Source organism: Neopsephotus bourkii, unplaced genomic scaffold (genome assembly GCF_033783945.1).
Source record: "Neopsephotus bourkii isolate Nb327-2 ecotype Australia unplaced genomic scaffold, CSIRO-AGI_Nbou_v1 NB_1638, whole genome shotgun sequence".
NCBI lineage: Eukaryota > Metazoa > Chordata > Aves > Psittaciformes > Psittacidae > Neopsephotus > Neopsephotus bourkii.
Genome location: NW_026902113.1, coordinates 5,089,863 through 5,111,810, shown reverse-complemented (window position 1 = coordinate 5,111,810; position 21,948 = coordinate 5,089,863). Strand labels below are relative to the sequence as shown.

The 21,948-nt window shown below is 41.7% G+C and overlaps 1 protein-coding gene across 3 annotated transcripts in view; it reads right to left on the bottom strand.

The window, feature by feature from the left end:
• ELMOD1 (ELMO domain containing 1) overlaps positions 1–21,948 on the bottom strand; it is a 42,918-nt gene that overhangs the window by 9,571 nt on the left and 11,399 nt on the right. For all 3 annotated transcript variants that reach the window (XM_061374464.1, XM_061374463.1, XM_061374465.1), the window contains 5 exons: positions 16,076–16,170; positions 5,857–6,002; positions 5,677–5,705; positions 4,387–4,484; positions 2,131–2,260 (listed from right to left, as the gene is read on the bottom strand). In XM_061374464.1, the coding sequence (XP_061230448.1) occupies positions 2,131–2,260; positions 4,387–4,484; positions 5,677–5,705; positions 5,857–6,002; positions 16,076–16,092 (420 nt within the window). In that variant the 5' untranslated portion in view covers positions 16,093–16,170. The remainder of the gene's footprint in view (positions 1–2,130; positions 2,261–4,386; positions 4,485–5,676; positions 5,706–5,856; positions 6,003–16,075; positions 16,171–21,948) is intronic.

Sequence of the window (21,948 nt, the reverse complement as noted above, 5' to 3'; positions counted from 1 at the left end):
ACCCCAGAAACTGTGTTAATTTTCGCAATTCTAACTGCACTTAAAATAAAGCACCTTAGGAAGGTCGATGATTTCACTTTGTAATGACTGCATAAAGCATCATTTTTTAAACCATATTTGCTATCTTTCTCGCTCATCCATTGACAATAAATGCGGTATTATCCATTAGTTCAATCACATTAACTTAATCTTTCTCTCATTCAAGTGCCCTGCTGGTAAACATGAATAAATGATAGACATTAGGAACTTGAATTACCCATTGCAGAGATCACTTAGCAGAACACCTAGAAGGAATGAAAAGCAACTGGCCTATTCTTCCCCAGCATGGGTTAGAATTAAGTCCTTGGATGTATTTCCATTTGACATGAGAATCTGCAAAACTCCTGCTGTAAAAAAGTGCTAACACACAGGTTGCACTGAAGGCAGATGGTAAAACTGATACTTTCTTTGAAATTATGAATTTTACAGCATAAACTGCACTGCTTAATCTCCCCTCAGATAAATACTCAGTTTCCATTCTGCTTTCATTCTCATGCAGTTATGTTGTTAAAGCACATCAGTGACTACACATCATCAACTGACATGAATCTCAGGAGCATCCAAGAACCAGGACCTTGCCCTCACAGGACAAGGGTGGCCAGGGAGGAGACCACAGCCAGCTCCCTTGTGCTTCTCACCTGTGATCCTGCCCTCAGACCCAAATTCTTGCTCTCTGGGCAGTGTAGATGACCAGTTTATTTAGGGATGCTTTCCTGGAGTCAAAGCCCCCCCTTAAACCTGCAGACAGGTACCTGGTATTTTCAGGTACCAACACTACAGGCTGGTGCCCGTATCCCTCACCTCCACGACACAGGCTTCCTCACTAGGTAAATCTGTGTGTCCTTTTAGTTGAAAGCCCACTCTACCCCTAGAATTTTGTATGTTTGGCTGTACAGAGGCAGGACTTTAACAGGAGGATTCCATCTGACCCATCCTACCTGGTAGCTAGGAGCATTCCTTCAGGGGCAGATCTGGATTTTCACTCCTAGTTGGTGAGACTCCCACCTCTCAGCAAGGAGTCAACTTTAAAGACAGCTTTCCAGACATCTACAGGAACTCTCTGACCATTTGAGGCATTTAATAGAAATAGTTACTTACATCTGTATGTGTTTATATACAAGATGCCTCCTGGGATTTCTGGAAGTGACTGGAAGCCCAAGTAATAAGGTAACATTTCTAGAAGCTCCCACCATAATTTGTGTGAAGCATTACGCTGCAAACCAGAGTGTGGGAAACAGCTTCCTTGTAACACCACCAAATAGGTGGTATGTTTTATAAGCCCTCTGAAAATACTGTAAAAAGCCATTTTCCTGCAGATTACTATTCTATGTTTCTTGCCATTTCTCTTGCACTAGCTATGATGAGAAACAGGATCAGAAGAAGTAATGGAACTTGCTACTAGACTTCTAGCCCCTTTACCCCTTTCTCAATTCTTTTCTAATACAAGAGCTCTCTAGCTCTCCCTCTTCTTATGGCTTCAAGACTGTCTTCCTGCAAAAATAACTTCCATCATCTGTTCCAGTGCAAGGCTTTCCTGAAAGCATGAAGTAAAACCCAACTGGCATGGTTGTCATCACTCTGCATGCATTATCTAAAGAACGGTTTCATTTTGTTTTCATTTGAAAATAGACTTGGTAAATGTAAGGGCATAAGTCATCATCTCTTGCCCTTCCACCCTATGCAATAAAAGCTAGAGGGTTGCCATTGTGATACATAATATCTTCAAAAATGCAAGAAATTGAAGAAAAAAGAAAATTCCAGTTAAGAGAGGAAAATACCCTTCTCACATTGAAGAAGAGTACTGAAGTAGGACATCAGCCTACTTTTACAGGGTTCATAGCGCAGAGCTGTTATCTGCAGTAAGTGCTGGGTATCCAGTGCCTAGATATAGTCCAGCTAAAGGACAGGCATTCATCAAGCTGCTTGCTTGGCAGGGGTTGCACTTACACCCAGACCAGATTAATATGCTATATAACCTTGAAACAGGTACACAATGGAGAAGGCAACAATGCCTCTTGATGTTTCAGAGAGGCTGTTTGGAGCTGACACACACAAAAAGGGTTGCCCTTTAAATACCTCTCAAGCACCTACCTTCAGAAGCATTTCCTCATGTTGTGGATTCTCTGAGTCATATGGCTCTCTGCGAAGCTTTTCAACCTCTGCAATCAGATTTCTGTACCCCACAATCTGCAGCAGGCATGCTTGAAGAGATACTCCCAACCTCAGCAGAAGAGGAAAGAAGTAACATAATCCAGCTCAATCATATGAGCAGCACTACTAGGTACCTACCTGTTTAATTCATTAATGTACATGAATAATATTACATCTATTAATTGATAGCCCAAGACTTTAATTACAACGGGAGTATTTCAGAGATCAATATTATACTAAACAAGGTTGTGAAATGCTTAGTGCCTTCCTTAGATTATAAAATTGGGGATTTTTTTTCTAAACATGCTTCACTTTTTATACCTTCCAGGTGTACAAAAAGGCTGCATTTTAAAGAAAGCTGAAAAGCCTGACGAGACTGCATGTGAAATGTTGTAGTGCATCACTAAACCACAGCTGTAATGGTTTTAACTACTCTATAAACTTGGAGTAGTTTAGAACAGAATGTGACAGGTGGTGGCAGAGCAATTTTATCTTAAAAAAAAATATTGTATTTTTGAGTTCCAAGTTGCACAACATATACAAAGTAAGCCATATTTGCACTTTATCTAAAGGCAGTCAAATGCTCTATGCAGTATTATTCATGGCAGGGGGAAGTGGGTGGAATTAGTTTCCCCACTCTGCTTTTCATTAAGGAATGCTCTCCTCCTTGCCAAACAGAGGAGGCAGGTGAGCTGCTGATGCCCCACACCTCCTCCCTGCCATCCCTGTGCTGGCAGTGGCAGGTCTCAGAGCACAGGAGCAGCCTGCCAGGGCTTGCGTTCAGCTCCAGGTGCTCCACCAGACAGGGGAGAGTTCAAAAACTGGGAGTATTTCAAGGACTGCCTGCACAGTTTGTGTCGACTGCATGTGTCACCTGGTTATTCTACCTACTTCATTCCACCACTAAATACACACACACATCTGAGAGACTTTCATAAAGGGAAATTACTGTGGGTCTCCTCCTCAGGTCACAGCAGCCCACAGCTTTCAAGAGCAGCTCAGTGCAAACACCCCTAGGATGCTAGTTCAGCTCTGCAAATATGCTACATTAACAAAAAAAATAAAATAAAAATCACTGCATTTAATTTGCAGAAACTCATACAGCATGACACACGTCTCAGTCTTTACCACAACAGATTTCAAGTCGCTGCTATGCAAGAGAAGGCCAGAGCTTCTGAACAAGACAGTTTGGATGCAGGTTTTCTTATATTCAAGAGTGGGCAAGTCGATGAATTTTCCTTAATCCTGACTGCAGAAATACTGACCTGCTTTTGCTGAAATTTCTCCAGAGAACTTTAGTGTAAAATAAATGGCTCACAAGCAAAACTGCAGGGCAGATGCTTCAAGTTGAGCAGAATTATGATTAATTTAATATAAAGAACAATTTAGTGGCAAGGTGTGTTTCTGTGTATGTGGCACCACCTTGCACACCCCAGGCCCCCCCCCCCCATTCCCCACTGCAGATGCTGCTGACCACTTAAAGAAAAGCAGCAGTCAATGTATGGGTACTCATTTTGGATTATGTATATCAATTTCAAGTTTAGAAAGAAGAGTGAACCTCAGGCTTATCACCTGAATAATGTAACACTCAACCACAAATTCCTGACCTACACCATCTTGTGCCATATGCTATGGGCTGAGAAACAGTGCATCACAAAAGTGGTTACTCTTGCAATACACACTTGTAAATTTAACAGTTTGCTGTCAGTCTCTTCAATCTCATATCAGCTATGTTGTATCATTAAAACTTGAGCTTGGATAATTAAAGGCAGTTTTAATATTTAAAAGAGTATACTATTTATATCAGTTACAACAGAATTATTTCTTCCCTTCTCAAAAAGCCACGTACAGCCTTGCTAAGAAGCATGACAGGCACTGCCAGCACTACCTGCCTTGGTGGTATTTTATCTCTGTGGAATTGGTCCCCATAAATCAATGCATCAACAATATACTAAGACAGCATGATTCAGGAAATCAGATAGAGACTCATGACTTGCCTGTTACAGTCACCATAAAAGATTATCCATTTTTTCCATCGGCTTCTTGACAAAGCTTAAGATGGAGTTTCATGCTGAGGGATGAAATTCATCTTCAAATTGTGTGCCACAACAGCTACAGAGAACTAGTTCTCCATGGACCTAAGCCCTGAAGAAATCAGTAATTCCCATTTCTTTTGTAAGGAAACCATAAACTTACTGTGGATTTATATCTGGATTAATCCTTTTCAGCTCCATGATGTCATCTATTGTTTTTTCAATAGCATCAGGGTGAACATTTACTGAAGTTTGCAGCCGCTAAAAAGATTTTAAACACATGTTAATTCCTATGGAAGATATTATCCAATAGAAGTTAACAATGGTAAATTTGATACCCAAAAGCTTCTAGATTAACAGCCCAGAAAACTCAACTCAACATAAACACACACACCTTTCACTCTATTCAACCTTACTAACTAGTTTCAGGCATTAGCCCTGTAAGAATTCAAGTTACTTCTCATGCCCTTGTAGTCAATCACATTTCTGTGGTGGCTGCCAGTGAAGGTGATCTGCACCGAGGCCTTTGATCAAGAAGCAAAAATCATCTCCCTGACTACACTGAGACTGCTAGCCTTCCTTTGACAGCTCTCCCAACACACTGCAGTAGGACAGCAAAGCATTCTTCCTTTTTCTTGCATGTCACTGCACTTTGTAGAGATGTCCCTGGAAGTTCAGTATTCAAAAACCAACATTAAAAAATTAAAAGGTTGAACCTGCTGGTGCTTTGTCTCAAAACTACACAATTGCCTAAATGGAAGCTTTTAAATAAGATTCTGCCTTTCTGTTTGTGCTACAAGTATATTTGGAAGCATTATGCTGAACTATGAGCTATGAGACACTGGTTTTGCTAATGCTGAGGTAAGCTTTTCAGCATCACTGATTCTCATGCCGATGAGAAAGGAACAGCTGAATGATGCTATTTAATGTATACACAAATGCTCTGTGACAATTTAGGATAGCATACCCAGTGCTACACTGAAAGGATGAAGCAAAAGAGGCTCTTCTCCTTTAACATATCTAAAATGAAAGCAAAGACAGTTGTCTCAGTTATCTAGGAGCTCCTGCCCTCAGCCCCTTTTATCCCTGCTTCCCACACAAAACCCCTGAGGTGTAAAGTGTGTGACTGACTGCAGATTACAAAAATTCTAAGACAGGATGAAGAATCAAGCTCAGAAGCCCCAAAGTATATCACATCATCTCCACCACAGCTTGCTGCCCCCTTCATTCATCAGTGCCACGGTGTGCCTGTCCCTGGAGCACAGGACACTCTCCTTGAGTTTGCAAGATCACCTGCTGTTGTGGACACAAGACCCTCTTCAGTAGAAGATGGTTTTAATAGAAAATCATATCAAGCCTTAAAGTGTTTTTTGGGGTTAGCAAACAGCAGACTGAGCAAACCAAATGCACAGGACACAACAGAGAAAGGTCAATGACGAGATCTTCCACTCACCTTACTTTTTGAACCCTTCAGTGATGCCTCTGTAGGAGAACAATATTTGAAAGCATCATGTCAGACAAGCCAAGTTCATACTTGATTCATTGAACAATTGTTTATTTATAAGAACAAAATCACACTGTTTTTAGAAGAGGCAGAAAGGTAAAAAGGCATGCAGAAGTATTCTGCAGTTACCTATTTTCATAGTTCTGGCAGCTCCAGGTTTGGTATTGTAGCAAATCCTCTGCAATTCACACTGACCAGTTAGTTTCCTGACCACAAATTTCAGGCAGCGCCACAAGCACTTGCAGTAGAAGTACAGGCATACCTGGACAAACATCCTGGCAAAAGAAGAAGCCTTGATAAGAGTTTTGAGCAGTTTGCTTCAACAAGGTCACCACTCAAGCAGAAGGTACTTTCTCAGGCCAAGTTTCCATTGCCTAAGAACATTTATAAGGCAAAAGCAGCTTTCACACTGCAAACAGTTATCCTGGCAAGCGTTAAAAATGGTTTTTACTCTTGGCATGCACAAAGTGCCAGAACTGGAAGCACAGAATAAGTCAGCACCAGAGTTCTCAAAAAGGTATTTCTGGAAACTCTGTCCCCTTAAAATAAAAGGCCAGTTCCTACTAGTTCCTAGTTCCTACTAATGCTTTGGAGAAACTGGACTACATGGAAGAAAGCACAGGTCACCCTGTTATGGCTGCTGAGGATCCAAGCAGCCACTACATCCAGGCTTAGCTTTGGCTCTGCATGCGGCTGCTCCAAGCTGAGTGGTTATCCTGATGAACAGGAATCAACACTCGGGTGCACAAGAGTGAAGAGTGATGATTAAGGAAACTACAGCTTCCCCCACCTCCAGGAGAGAAGGTGTTTAAGAGCCTGTCCTGAGGACTGCCAGTTCTCCCCAAGATCAGCTGTTACACAGCACTGATGCTGCACAATTTCTCGAAGTGCAGAACTGACAGTAAGCCAAGAAAGCCCTTATTTAGATACTGCATCCAGTTCTGAGCCTCAGCAATACAAGACAGGCTTTGACAAACTGGATAGGTTCCAGTAGAAGCTCCTGAGGTGGAAGGACTGGAGCACAGAACCTGGGAGAAGAGGCTGGAAGAGCTAAGCTTCTTCACCCTGCTGCAGAGATAACTTTAGGGGGACTTGTCAGCAGCCTCTAGTGCCTGTGGGAAGATTATGGAGGAGACAAACCCAGGCTCTTCACAGTGGTGCAAGGCAGGAAGATAAAGAACCACAGTCATAAGCTGAAACATAAGAGGCTCAGCCTAAATATAAGGAGAAGCTTTTTCCACATGAGGACAGTCAGGCAGTGGCACAGGCTGCACAGAGAGGCTGGGAGTCTCCTTCCTCAGAGTTTAACCCCCTACTGAAAGAAGTTTTGGAAGGCAGATGCAGGGACTGTGAGAATGAAGACCTTGGGCCCACTGTAGGAGAGGATCTGGTTCGAGACCATCTTAACAACTGGAATGCACACAAGTCCATGGGACCTGATGAAATCCATCTGCGGGTCTTTAAGGAGCTGGCAAATGAAGTTGCTAAGCCACTGTCCATCATGTTTCAAAAATCATGGCAGTCAGGTGAAATTCCCAATGACTGGAAAAAGGGAAAGATAACCCCCATTTTCAAGAAGGGGAAAATGGATGACCCAGGGAATTACAGACCAGTCAGTCTCACCTCTGTGCCTGGCAAAATCATGGAGCAGAATCTCCTGGAAGGCATGCTAAGGCACATGAAAAACAACAAGGTGCTTGGTGATAGCCAGCATGGCTTCACTAAGGGGAAATCCTGCCTGACCAATTTGGTGGCCTTCTATGATGGGGCTACAGAACTGATGGATAGGGCTAGAGCAGTTGATGTCATCTACCTGGACTTGTGCGAAGTGTTCGACACTGTCCCACACGACATCCTTGTCTCTAAATTGGAGAGACATCAATTTGATGAATGGACCACTCGGTGGATAAAGAACTGGCTGGATGGCTGCACACAAAGAGTTGTGGTCAATGGCTCAATGTCCGGCTGGAGACCTGTAACGAGTGATGTCCCTCAGGGATCGGTGTTGGGACCGGTCTTGTTCAACATCTTTGTCGCTGACATGGACAGTGGGATTGAGTGCACCCTCAGCAAGTTTGCCGATGACACCAAGCTGTGTGGTTCGGTTGATACGCTGGAGGGAAGGAATGCCATCCAGAGGGACCTTGACATGCTTGTGAGGTGGGCTGATGCCAACTTCATGAAGTTTAACCATGCCAAGTGCAAGGTCCTATACATGGGTTGGGGCAATCCCAGGCACAGCTACAGGCTGGGCAGAGAAGAGATTCAGAGCAACCCTGTGGAGAAGGACTTGGGGGTGTTGGTTGATGAGAAAATGAACATGAGCCGGCTTCAGTGTGCACTTGCAGCTCAGAAAGCCAACCACAAAAGGCCACATCAAAAGAAGTGTGACCAGCAGGTCCAAGGAGGTGATCCTGCCCCTCTACTTTGCTCTTGTAAGACCTCACTTGGAGTATTGTGTGCAGTTCTGGTGTCCTCAACATAAAAAGGACATGGATCTGTTGGAACAAGTCCAGAGGAGGGCCACGAGGATGATCAGGGGACTGGAGCACCTCCCATATGAAGATAGGCTGAGAAAGCTGGGGCTGTTCATCCTGGAGAAGAGAAGGCTGCGTGAAGACCTCATAGCAGCCTTCCAGTATCTGAAGGGGGCCTATAGGGATGCTGGGGATGGACTCTTCATTAGGGACTGTAGTGATAGGACAAGGGGTAATGGGTTAAAACTTAAACAGGGGAAGTTTAGATTGGATATAAGGAGGAAATTCTTTCCTGTTAGGGTGGTGAGGCACTGGAATGGGTTGCCCAGGGAAGCTGTGAATGCTCCATCGCTGGCAGTGTTCAAGGCCAGGTTGGACAGTGCCTTGGGTGACATGGTTTAGTGTGAACCCCCATGGCAGGGGTGTTGGAACTTGATGATCTTAAGGTCCTTTCCAACCCTAAGTATTCTATGATTCCATGTTTATAAGTTGAAGCATCCCAGTCTGACCTCAGAACTGACCTGCTGTGAACAGAAGGTTGGGCCACAGATCTGCTGATGTCCTTCCTAGACTGAACTCTCCTGTGATCCTACAAAAGCCTCAAAGAGGCTGTGTACATGAGAAATACTCTATTTTAAAGTTTGTTAGCATTGCAGCTGCTACCAAAGCCCACATACTGCTACCACAATTACATAACACACCCCAAAAGCAGATTTCATGGGCTATAACTTACCTAGACACAGTTTTGCTTCCTCATTTCTACAGCTATGAATGCACAGATCGTGCTGTGTTATCCAACATGTCAACTCCTATGGGGTGTACCAGGACTCGAGCTGTGTGTGGGAGATCTACCCAGGGACATTGGATTCAGAAGCACATTTCAGGAAGGCAAGTTGTAAAGACCTGACAACTGGAACATCACCATCTGGACATGGTCCTGGGCAGCTAGCTCTAGGTGGCCCTGCCATAGCAGGGGGAGTGGACTAGATGGCCCCTAGAGCTCCCTTCCAACTTCAAACTCTCTGTGATTATAGTCTATAATTATATTATGGGAAAACATCAATACAGCTTTGATATGCTAGTTTGCCATTAAACAGTCAAAAATAATTGGGTCTCTAAGCCCGTGTGCATGCATATTCATCATTAGCCCATTATTTTTTCCACATGCTGTTGATGTTTTCAAAGGACAGTTATTTGTTAGGAGACTCTGTATTATTCTTTTCAATGCAGTGCAGTGGTTATTCTGAAATACTTAATTCCAGATAGCTTTAATAAAGCTTGAAGACTCCATCACTTCCTAAAAACATCTTGAAGGGCATGGTGTAGAAGCACATTCAGGGAAGGGAAGATAAGTTAACTCTTTTTAATGTCCACATAGGAGTTTAATCTCCTTTATGTTCACTTTAGCTTAATTGCCTTTGAAGGGAGATTAAGCTAAGAGAACTAAAGCCACTTTATGTTTAAATAGAGTATCCACATAACTATTCAACGTGCTCTAAAAGCATCTGCTTTATCTTCACACTTTAAGTTACTTCACTTAACACTCCCAAACATCTGCATGCAGGCAACCCCCTTGTCTTTATGCATCAGGAAGCCTCTATTTTAGATACAAAGTGAAACAAAGAATGCAGAATCACTCCTACACTGAAATCAAGTTTTAGACAAGCAAAAAAGTTTCAGCTCCTGACACTGAAATATTTGGTCTGTCCCTGTCCCTGCAAGATGTGCCAGAACACACTATTGAGAGGAGTTTGCATGTGCTTCACAGCAGGTTATGACCTTTAGTATTAAGAACAAGACCAGTTACCAGGAGGCAAGTCTGTCATCAGCCAAGTGGCCATTCTTAGTTAAGTTTCCAACAGTCAGAAGGGTAAGTCAGTCTCATATAAGGTCAACTAATGCCTTCAAACTGAAACCTTTAATAGTGGCTTGAAAAAAAACACAGGCTAACATTTGGCATTTTGGTTTTTCAACAGACATTTGCTATCGACCTTCACAGATTTGACTAGCCCACCATCCCTGAATAATCCAAACAGAACCTACAACCACTCCCCAGCCTCCTCAGAACAACCCAGTTCTGTAGTCAGGCTGAAGGTCCAGAGAAATGAATACAAGAGATTAATGCCAAACTCCACACAAAAGGTAGAGTGTGGCAAAACAAAAGTTCTGGGTTTTCACCGTACATCTGTAATAGAATTTAGAGTTGCTTTCTTTTGGCCTGCTTTGTTTTCAAAGGTTAGGCCTCTATTAGAGCAACTGTCTGAGTAGAGAGCTCTTTTATACAAAAGAGGGGAGGAAAGACTCATGTCATGTTAACAGCCCATGTAAGATTTCCTTTTAATGAGGAAGACTGTTCCCATAAAAAACACACAAAGCTCACGACTACAGGACTAAAGCATCACAACCCATTTCATTACTCAAAACTTTGTTTCTTACTGCATTATGTGATATGGACAAGTTTTGCAGTGTGTGGGGAGTTATTAGGTGCATTGAAATGATGTGTTCCTGCCTTCAGGCTCAATGACAGATTCGCTAATCAAAGGAAAAAAACTCTAAATGGGACAGGGCTGTGACCACATGGTTGCAACCACCTTCCCACTAAAGTTTTGCTCCAGCTGTGGTTTGCACAAAGATTAGCTAATAAAAATGCATCTACTAAAAACATGTCACTAAAGCACTCAAACACTACATCTGTGATTCACTAAAATATGCTAATAAAGCAACGAACACTAGTTTTCTACTAGGTAGCTTATAGAAGAAAGTTAGCCTTTGTCAATACCTCAATTTTCTACTACTCATCCATCTCAAGCTTACAACAGTGGAAATCTTCCATTTGTAACATGAACAGCAGGAAAAATAACACAATCTGGTTTTCAAAGGGTTGTTCTTTATAAAATGGAATTCTTGCTTGCAGAAGTCCTGTAATAAAAGCACACTAGTGATTATAAAACTTGGCTTACCTGCTAGCAGCTATGCATGTCAGTTCATGTAAGCAAGGTGGAGACACTAAGAGCTATGTGTCCCACGAACATGAACCCACATGGAAGTGAATCATGAGCCACATGACTGACTACTGTACAGTGGCAGTAACTTCTGGTTTGTTCTAGAGTCCAGTTCCAAGCCTCCTCTCCACTTAATCTCTTCTATGTCTTTATTTGTTCTGCTTGACTTTGCTATTTTTCTTAGCATAGGAGAGTGTGCTTCATCAGCAGTTTGCATGGTCATATACAGCAGTACTTGAGATCCTGAGATGAGCTTTAAGAACAGAAGTATTATAAAAATGAAAGTGTTCCTCAAGCTTGCACTCTATTCTTCCCCATCCCAATACAAGCTCTTCCTCCTGTATTTCTTGCAGCTGCACAGTCCTACAGATTTGTGTTTATACATGCAAAGCACATTAAATGAGTTCATACAAACATTTGTTCAGGTACAACAAAGAAAAAACTGCATAATAAGATGCTGATGTGCACATCATTATTTGCCAATCAACAGGCAGTTCCCTTGCCAAGGATGCAGTATGAGTGGACACACATGCAGTCATCCTCCCACAAGAAGTCAGGATTACTCATTCCCAGTTGCTGATGACAAACATTTGGGCATCAGTGCTACCCATTTGCTTCTGAGCATCAATACAACTCAGTGTACTTCTCCCAGTTTGGCCCACAGAAAGGGTCACTGAGCTCCGAGATTAATACTACAGAAAACTGTACTTCTTACTTGGGTTCCAAGAAAAAAAAAATTAATATCAAGCCAACACAAATGTTCTGAAATGAGTAAGTATTGCCTTATGGACTTGTGGAACATCACCCAGTGCTTAGAGCTACCACCACAGCTACAGAAATGTAAAGTTTTCTTCTGTATAACTAGCAAACATCAGTTAGGGGATGGTATACGCATTTATTTCACCTCTCCTTCCCTGCTCCTCTGTGTTTAAGCCTTTTCTATCTTCTCTGCTGTCACTATTTCTGAGCTCTGATTTTCTACTAAGAACAGCTTTAACAGAAAAAAAAATAGAAACAACAATATTAGGCAGTCAGTACCTTGCAAGGACTACCAGGAATGCTGCAAAACCAAACAACCAACCCACCTCTATCAGCAATAATGGGGCTCAGCAAAGGTTCTGGAGAGCTTTCTTCCACAAGGGAGGGGGTGAAGAAAAGGGGTTCTACAATTGCTAGGGTCCTTTCAAGACACACAGAAATGTAAAGCCAAAAAGAGCACAGAGTAAGAGTACGGCTGCTGCAATCACAGCACTTCTATTCCCCACAGCTCGTGCTGCTCTGCCTGGCATAAGGAAGCACACAGCAGCAGTAAAGGTTTCCAACGTGGTCTAATATTTCTGTGAAGCTCTTTCCTGTGTAAGGTGTATTTGCCTAAACAGCAAGATGTATGCACAATGCAACACGCAGTGTTTCACTGACATGAAAGGAAGTAGAGATTAACTACTGTGCAATGTTTTGAAACTAATAAATTAGAAGGTGCTTATTCCCTCCCCCAGTAATTTCAGAACCACAGTATTTTCAGAGCTAGCGACAAAAAAAACAAGTATTTTGGGTAAAATGAAAACTTCAACTAGATACCCAATGCTAGTGACTGCATTTAAAACTGAGGGGAAGGGAAGAAGCAAGTAAAAAAAACCAAAACCAACTGTAAACCCTCCAAAATGACTAGTTTAAAAATGAAATGAAAGTCACTGAGTCTCCTTCTACATCATTTACTCTCCTATGTGTCCTGTTTTAGGTCCTACAGATACGAAAGGTTCTTACACAACTATTTTTCCTGAAGGACATACTGAGCTCAGAGAAGAAAGCAATACATATCAATATTTCCTTCCTGAATATTCTAATTATGGCTTCAGAAGTCAGGGACACAGAAGATATGGATGACAAGCTGTCCAAATAGGTGAGTAAGCAAGTGACACTACCCCGTTAGGGGCTAATTAATTTGACTACCTCTGTTTATTTGTGCAGCTTACAGCATGAATAGAAGGTCAAACAAGAAGTAATGTACTGATGAGTTCTTCTGCTAGACAAACCTGTTGTCAGCTCCTTTAAAACACAAGAGATTCATCTTCACTGTGTGCCTTTGCATGCTTGACAACTGAAATCCATCTTATTTCTCCATTTAGACATGAAAGCAAGTCACTGTGGCAACTAAGGAAAACATAAGAGTAGTTTTTAACAGCAGCTTTCCACACTTCTCCACTTTTGGTTTTTTGCTAATTGATTTTCATTTTGTCGGATGATTTTATCTGACTCCAGTAAGACAGAAATTACACTTCAAATATGATAGTGCTCATGCACTGATTTGCAGTAGATTAAGAGGTGTCAAGTTTTTAGGATTTACTGAAAAAAAACCCTAAGTATCTGCTACAGTTGGTTCTCCAAGTTGTTCTTATTTCAGATGTTTCAGATAAGTTACAGTAAAAGTGGAAGTATCACTGACAGAGTGTTTTGATTGTCTATGGCTTAATGATGGTAACTATAGGGTTCAGCATTTATGGATAACAGTCAGGAGGAAGGCCAATAAGGCAGATATGGTGGGAACCTGTTAAAGAGGCAGATGAAATACTTCATAAGCATGTGGGAGAAGTCTCCCAGTCACTAGTCCTTGTTCTTATGGAGGACTTCAATGTTCCAGATGTCTGCTGGAAATTCAATACAGCATATAGGAAACAGTCTTGGAGGTTCCTGAAGTGTGTGGAAGGGAACTTCCCGATACCACTGCAGCTTCAAACTTCACTGCTCTATACCCTATCACACAAACCTGCAACTGCAAGACATACAACAGAACTCAGTGTCCCCACTGAGCACTTCTCTTAGAGGATAAACCCAAGTTATTTCTTAATCTCCCCATATTTCGTATATGTTTACAAAATATGAGGTTATATTACTCGTATCAGTTTGTGTCAAATCATTAACATAAACCAGGAAAATCCAGGTGCTTGTATGTGAACAGAACAGCTTTACTATTTCAACAGTGTTTTCCTATTTGAGGTGCTCTGCATTACCCCCCCCCCCCCCCCCGACCCCTTAATCTGACTTTCTGTTCAGCTTTTGTAATACTGGACTTTGTATAACAAAGTCCTAGTCTGTGCTATTTAGATAAGCCATTGCTTTTCAGATGATCTACCTTGGCTACTTAAGAAAAGTTAACACCATCAAGACTTCCAAAATCTTTTAGGATTCACTGACTTTAGAAATACCATGAAAAGAAGTAGGAGGTAGTTTATTCAAGTCAGCCTCAGGAACATGGCTTCTCCAACATGGGAAGGAAACACCAAGGCGCCAGGACATCAAAGGAGGGCAAACCAGACAGTTTAAAGGGAGAGGCAACATGTTTACTGTAGTCAGGGAAGAGCTGGCAGCTTAGAAGTCATCAAAAGCTCAGCTTCTCCATCAGGAGGGAGCAAAATTGCATTATGCTCAAAAGATACCAGGCCATGACAGGAGCAAGCTGTGACACCCTCTCTGACCCCAGCTGGGGGCTCCCATCCAAGTCCCAGGAGGGTAGAGTCTTATTTATGCAGGATTCATGGCCCAGACCCCATATAGCACCAATCTGTGACCATGGGCCAGGCTGCTGAGCAAGTCTACAGAGAGAAAGAAAGGTAAAAATTATAGAGACAGGGCTGCCGAGATGAAAGTCACTAGCAGGATCTAATAAGGAAGACTCCAACATGGAATGTTATAAAACTGTAAAGGGGAAAAGCACCACAGCGACGTTAGCCAGGCTAGTAGTGAACCATTCAGTCACTGGACCAGTACCAGTGGAGTTTATGGAAGACTTGTGAGTATCCAGTCCCAAGATCTGGGCCTCAGAGCTGCAGGTGTCAATCTTTTCCCTCCTGACTGGTGCCCATCAGGGTGGTGATCACACTAACAGCCTAATGGCTCATTAAATTGTAGCTGTCTTTTGTGGGTGTGGGCAAATAAATATTTGTTTTATACATTTAACCTGTATATAACCTATTTATAGAGTCCTTTTGCAGCTTGCTCAAGATACCTGAGAAAACTGACCCAAACACCCCACAGAAGTGCTTAGGCCACAGCTGGCTTGGCAGTAAAGTCATTAGAGATGATTAGCCTAGAGGTGATAATGCTGATATACAACTATTTACTATAAGCAGCCTAAAGAGAGAGAAAATATATAGTGACAGATGCTCTATATAGAAGCCTATGTTTCAGCTCTCTTGAAAAGGTTTTTCCCATCCAGACAGAAAATTATTTCTTTGGTTTATACACAAATTATGTTTGCTATCTCTGTTCGTTTCTATGAGTCCTCAACTCTCTCTGCTGACTGCACAACAAAGAAACCATGGGCTTTCTGCACCTACAGCTGGTGCCTGCAAGTCTCCCATAGTACCTTGGTTTATAGAGAAAAAACTGAAAGTCATATAGGAGTAAGTAATGGACATTCCCCTCCAAACTGAGCACAATTGGCTTCAAAAACATTTGCACATTTTTGGCAGCCATCTCCCCTTCTCTGCTTTCACAAATAACACTCCAAGAATACAGACAGCAGACTGCATTTTTGAATGGGAAGAATAGGAAAGAAAACCCAACTTTTTTCAAGAACTATTGCAGGTTACCATTTCTCCTATTTTCCCCTGACATATCAGGCACTACTGATTTGATACATCAATGCTCCAATCCCACAAGACACTTCCCACATTATTTGCTTCTATAAAAACTGGAAATTTTAAATTAAAATAGCTTTAATTAAATAGCAAAATCTAGGTCAACAGAAAGCAATCTAGTATAAACTAGTTTACACCTTCTGTATTACTGCTAACAGCTAAAACTGTTAACTCACTGCAGCATAGAAGTAATAAGAATAATTTAACACTTGAAAAAACACAGAACAGTTACCTCAGGAAGTGTTTCATGGTGACGGTTTGGTTTCTGTTGTTGGAGCTGTAATCTATTGATCGCTGATGAGCTCTGCTTTGCAGGCGATATTAATGCTGTAAAAATAGAATTGAGATGTATTTACCAAGAGAAAAACAAAGCAGTGTTTTAGTTTGCTAAACTGCTCTTGAAACAAACATCTGTGGAAATACATGGGATGGATGCTAAGAAATCTCCTGTCAATAAGAACAAAGTGAAAAATCATGGTTTGCTCACACTGTTCAGCCTGAGCACATACTTTGACCAGACTACACTACCCATGTCTTTTTTATCAGACAAGCAAAAAGTTTGAGTAGGAGTACAGAAATAAGCGAGAGTGCTTGAAGAAAAATCTAGTTTCAAACACTTCTTGTGTTCTTCAAAAACCTGTCTTGTTCACAGCAGCTTCCAATTGGCATTTTCAAGAGATGTTAATTTCACTCTGCTGTTAGAAGCCTTCTGTTCTCAGAATTTACAACACCATTTGGTCTAAAAGTAGCATGTAAGCAAAGAGCTACTGAGTCCTGATTTAACTTACTACAGATGTCAGGTAATCAATTTTTCTGGTGACCTGCTTTATTAAGTGAGGTCTCACAATAGACATAGTTGATCAGGTTGTCCATCTGTTCTGAAATCTGGGGTCCTACAGTTAATTTTCACTGTGATTAACATTTAGTTCCAGTAGAGGAGGAGGAACAGGAACAATTCAGGAAAAAACTTCATAAATATAGCCCTGCTCATGTACTACAGACACCAGTCACCACCTCTTTACTTCGGATCTCTAAAAGGGGGTATTCACATCCAAGTGGCATTTGAATAAGAGATGCAGACTTCTCAGATTGCTGTACTTCATATCCTGTAAAAGGCAATAAAACATCTTTATTTGCTGCCAGAAAACAGGCTACTGCTACACATCTTCTACTGGGACAGCTTAATCCAAGACTTGAAGAGAACAAGACCACACTTTCAAAGTGAACAAAAGGCCTGAAAAGCCTGAAAGCTGCATAGTTAAGAAATCATTCAAGAGACCAGTTTTTACTAGCACTACATGCAGCATGCTCAACAATACCTAAGGGCCTTAAAAAACAAAAATCTAGCCTCTTTTGTCACAAGCTTATAAGAACCTCAGATCTATTTTTCTTTTTGTGGGACTTACCAGCACTGATGGGATAAAAATCATCTTACCCTACCTTCTTCTTACAGTCTTTCCCTTTTGTAACTTGCAAGTTTTATGTTATGCTGTTGCCTGCTGTCAAGAACAGAACAAGCATTTAAGTTCAGAAAAATGCAGCTATCTTGTTGGATTACATCACATATAGCTTGCTAAAAATACATAATCCCTGAACTGTGAAAGCTTCATTCATTTATATTGTTTTTGACTGGCTGAATCATGTTGCTGTCCCCTGAATACAGCTGTAATTGCTGCTGGCTTCAGTGACACCTGCTTGCAAGGGCAGAGAGATGGTAACATCAAACTCTGGTTCATTAATGAACACAGTAGGCAGGCTCCTAGCACTTCCTGCTACAGCTTTTGATAGGTCTTTGACGACAGCAAGCACAGGAAGCAGAGGAGATAGGTGAAAACTGGAGGGGATGTAACCTGCTCCCCTTCTCCAATCTAATAATTTGCTGTTTAAAAGATACAGTTTGTGAAAGACTCTTACAGCTGAGTCTCAGCTTTTTAACATCAATTTGAGCAAAGCTTCACCACAGTATTTGACCCATAAGGGCAGCAGTGTAAGAAACACACCAGAAGTGCCAGGAGCTATCAAATCAACCCCTCTAAAAATGTGTGCTGGCCTCAACCTCTGAGGTCATCTCTTTCTCGATTCTGATCAAGGTCCTTGCTGAAAGTGATGCTGCTTCTTTACTACTACTTTAAAGGGAAGAGAAGTTCCACTTGCCTGAACTCCAGAATTGGCTCATTCAAGTGTGGCATGCTAAGAGCTTTGAAATACTCCCCTTGAAGAACAGGTACCAGGTAGAGCCAATTATAAATTTGTTTTGAATGCTCATTAAAAATTAGGCTGTTTCAAAAACTGTATTTTTAAGAAGTCAACATTGCTGTTCATAAACTCCTGCTTTCTTCCCAGAAAGCTAAACCTGAAGGTAGGTTGTTGGCTTTGGTTGCAAAGAAAAAGCATAACTGACAAAACAAGCATGACAAATGGTTAAAAATGCCAATTTTGGATCTCTTTAAAACCCACCCTTGAAATTACAGGAATAATTCTCCTCGCTCTCTTTATTTTAATTAAAAGAGGGCAGGAGTGGAAGTCATCATAAAAACTTTACAGCAGAAGTCTCGAAGAGACAGAAGTCAACATCAAAGCCGCCCAGCTTAGAGAGGAATAGTTCATCCTGCAGGCTTCAACAGCTACTGCCCTACAGCACAAGCACAGCCAATAACAAGGTCCATAGAAAGGCTGCGGTCTCAAAAGCAGTTTCCTCCACTCAAGCACAAAGCAATCAAATTCCACCTGACTTTACCAAGAAGGTTTCAAGACCTAGAGGCAAGACTTCCAGCACAAATGAAAGCACAGACTACACTGCTGTCTTGGTTCATAAAATAAAGAAACTTTGCTTTAATGTCTGGCAGAATGGTTTTGTAAATGCTGTCATCTGCTATGTACGTGGATAGAAATGAATGCCACACTCTGCAATTCTTGCAAGAATTCACTTGTGTGGATTCACACACACACATGGCAGTAAGCTACTGACATCCAAGTTAGACTGGGAAGCCAAATCAGAAGGTGGGAATCTGCAGTCATCTTCAAACAAATAGGACTAGAGGTCAGCATTCCCCATTTCCATACATCTCCATAAGTGATCCTCTGGGGGAGCTTGGTAAAGATTCTCTGTGGTGAAAAGTGTTTCAAGTCTTTAAAAGATTGTTACCACAATTCACAGCTAAGTTCAACTATTCATAAACCTGTAGAGCCACAAGACCTAATTTCTGCTAACCTTTTTTCCTCTCAAAGTGTAACAGATTTCTTCTAAGTGAGGAGAGAAAAAAGCAACAACAAAAGAACAACAAAAAAAAAAAAAAAGAAAAAATTCCATACAAAATAAAGCACTACTCCATCTTACTCTTGGAAAAGCTGTTACAGCATCTCAGTGAACAAGAGCAGCTGTAGCTTTGGACAACACTTCAGTTTGTCAAAAACTTTCAGTAAGTTGTCATTAAGTGTGCTCAGAAAAACACAAACTAACAAACAAACCCAAAAACCAAACCAACAAACAAAGACCAACCAACCAACCAAAAAAACCCACAACAAAAGCCCCCAAGCTTTGTGGCCAGAGAGAGGGATTTGGTTTCCAGATTCTTGTTTTCTTAAGGAAAGAGTTTCCTCATTAAGTTGGATGTCTGCAGGTCAGGAAGGCCCTCAAAGTCCACTTGTGGGAAAGGAAGACACATGTGAGAAAATGGTTTCTACAAGTGACAGATAACCAGGGTACTGCATGTTTGCAGGCTTGCTGACAGAAAAATTACAACAGTTAGAATCATACAATCATAGAATGGGTAGGGTTGGAAAGGACCTTAAGATCATCGAGTTCCAACACCCTGCCATGGGCAGGGACACCTTGCTCTAAACCATATTAACCAAGGCCTTGTCCAACCTGGCCTTGAACACTGCCAGGGATGGAGCATTCACAACCTCCCTGGACAACCTATTCCAGTTTCTCACCACCCTAACAGGAAAGAATTTCCTCCTTATATCCAACCTACACGATCTAGTTGAGAATCTGGCGCAGTTATGGAATTGGGGAGACTCAAATACAAGTTTCTGAAGACTCCCTGCACTTAAGAAATACCACTTTGTCAGAAAGTGCCGGACTTGCAGCAGGACGGCCAGAGCCAGCAGGTACCTGGTGGGGAGCAGCCTGCTGGCCCCAGCACCCACCCACCACTCTGAGGGCCTGTCTGCACTCCTACATGCTTTCATTCACGTGAACTTGCAGCTGGTTTTCTGCAGCCTAAAAAGAGTGTTCCAGCTTTAAGCTATACACACATTTTCTCACTGAGGAACAACCTGCAAGGTACTCTCCCTGTTCTCCTTTTGTGGGCAACTTTTCAGCCTTTTATGATTAAGCCGTGAAGCTGGGATAAGCCTAAAGACAAACAGGTTTGACTTCATTCACTAGCTTTCACTAATCCCCTAGAAGAACACAAATCCACCACTGAAAACCTCTTGGCCCAATGTTTAAGGTTAGCCCTTTGGCATGAAAATACTCATATTTTAAGGCTTCACACTGAGGATGATTGAGCAAGAATGCAGTTTGGATCTCCCATACACTCAAGTTTTTCAGCTTGCAGGATTTTATCCCATACCACACCACTTAGACAAGTCAACCTCCTCCCTCCAACAACACACCCACATACCCATTCACTGCCAATTGTTTCATCCAGTTTATCTTAAACCAGAGAGGAACTTCCCCTCCTAAAACTAGCTGCAGCTTTTCCTGAAAGAGAAGCTGTACTACTACAATCACATAGAACAGCAAAACCATTGCAAGATCTGTCTCAAAATACAAATTAAGCTTTCCTTATAGAAACATTAACTATTTTAATCCTTGTGACTATGCTCTTTTAAGTTGTATAGCAAAACATGCACAGTTAACTGAAAGGTTAACGGTTGCTGAAAGCTGAAAGAAGTCAAGAGTAAGCCTTAAAAGTCACCTCTACTGAAGCAGAGGGTTTGCTTTCTTGTCTTCAAGAAAGCTGCAGATACAGCTGAGCAAAAGAATTGTATTATTGAATATAAATCACCGTATTTGCAGAGTAAAATATAAAACCAAGGTATTTCCCCCCCCAATGTTTGTCTTGCAAGCTAATGACTCACCTGGCATACTGCAAACATTTTTAGAAGGTTTATATTCTAATTATGATGAAAGAACAGCTCTGCTGAAGAGACAAACCATCAACCATTAAGATGAGCAGTCAGAATATAGGACTTTGTTTACATGGATCATTAGATTACCATCCATCCAAACTTTCCTCCTCGCAAAAAAAAAGGACATATGTTTGAAATAGAAAGCAGTAATTACATCAATCATCTTGAATGCAGAGGAGGGAAAAAAATCATTTATTTTTAGGTTTAGTTGTTAAGAGTTCCATAGTAGTCTCTTCTAAACTACCTTGATGCTGACTTCAGGTTGCAACCTTTCTTAGTATCCTGGCTTGTAATCTATCCCTCATTCACCTCAAAAGTCTACGTGCATGTACTTGTGCAGGGTAACAATCTTTAACCTTACATCATCAAAAGTGTTTTGCTACTACACATTCCTTTTTTGTTGTTGTTGATGGGACAGTTAATGCTTCTCTAGCCTAAATACCAACCTGCAGTAACTAGAATTAGAAAGGGGAAGAACAACTATACAGATTGCAAAGTGTTCCCTGAGGTCCTGGTGGATAGCATGCTGGCCACAGGCCAGCAGTATGCACACACAGCAGCATGCGAGGCTGCATAAATACAAGCAAAGCCAGTAAGCAGATTGAAGGAAGGGATTATCTTCCTCTGTTCAGCACTTTGGACCGCATTTAGACACTGTCTAGTTTTGGGCCCAGGAATACCCAAAGGATACCAATAAACTGGACAGTGGTAAGCAGAGGCTACTCAGATGGTGAGGGAGAGGCTGGGGGAGATGAGCTTGTTCAGCCCAGGGCAGAGACAGCTTTGGAGGGACCCAACAGCACCTCCAGTGCCTTTGGGAAGGTCATCAAGAAGTCTTAGATGGACTCTTCACAGCAGTGCAGGGTAGGATGGTGAAAACCAGCAGATATAAACTTAAATATGAAAGGTTCAGCCTGGATACAAGGTGAAAATGTTTCCCCAAGAGGATAGCCAGGCAGTGGC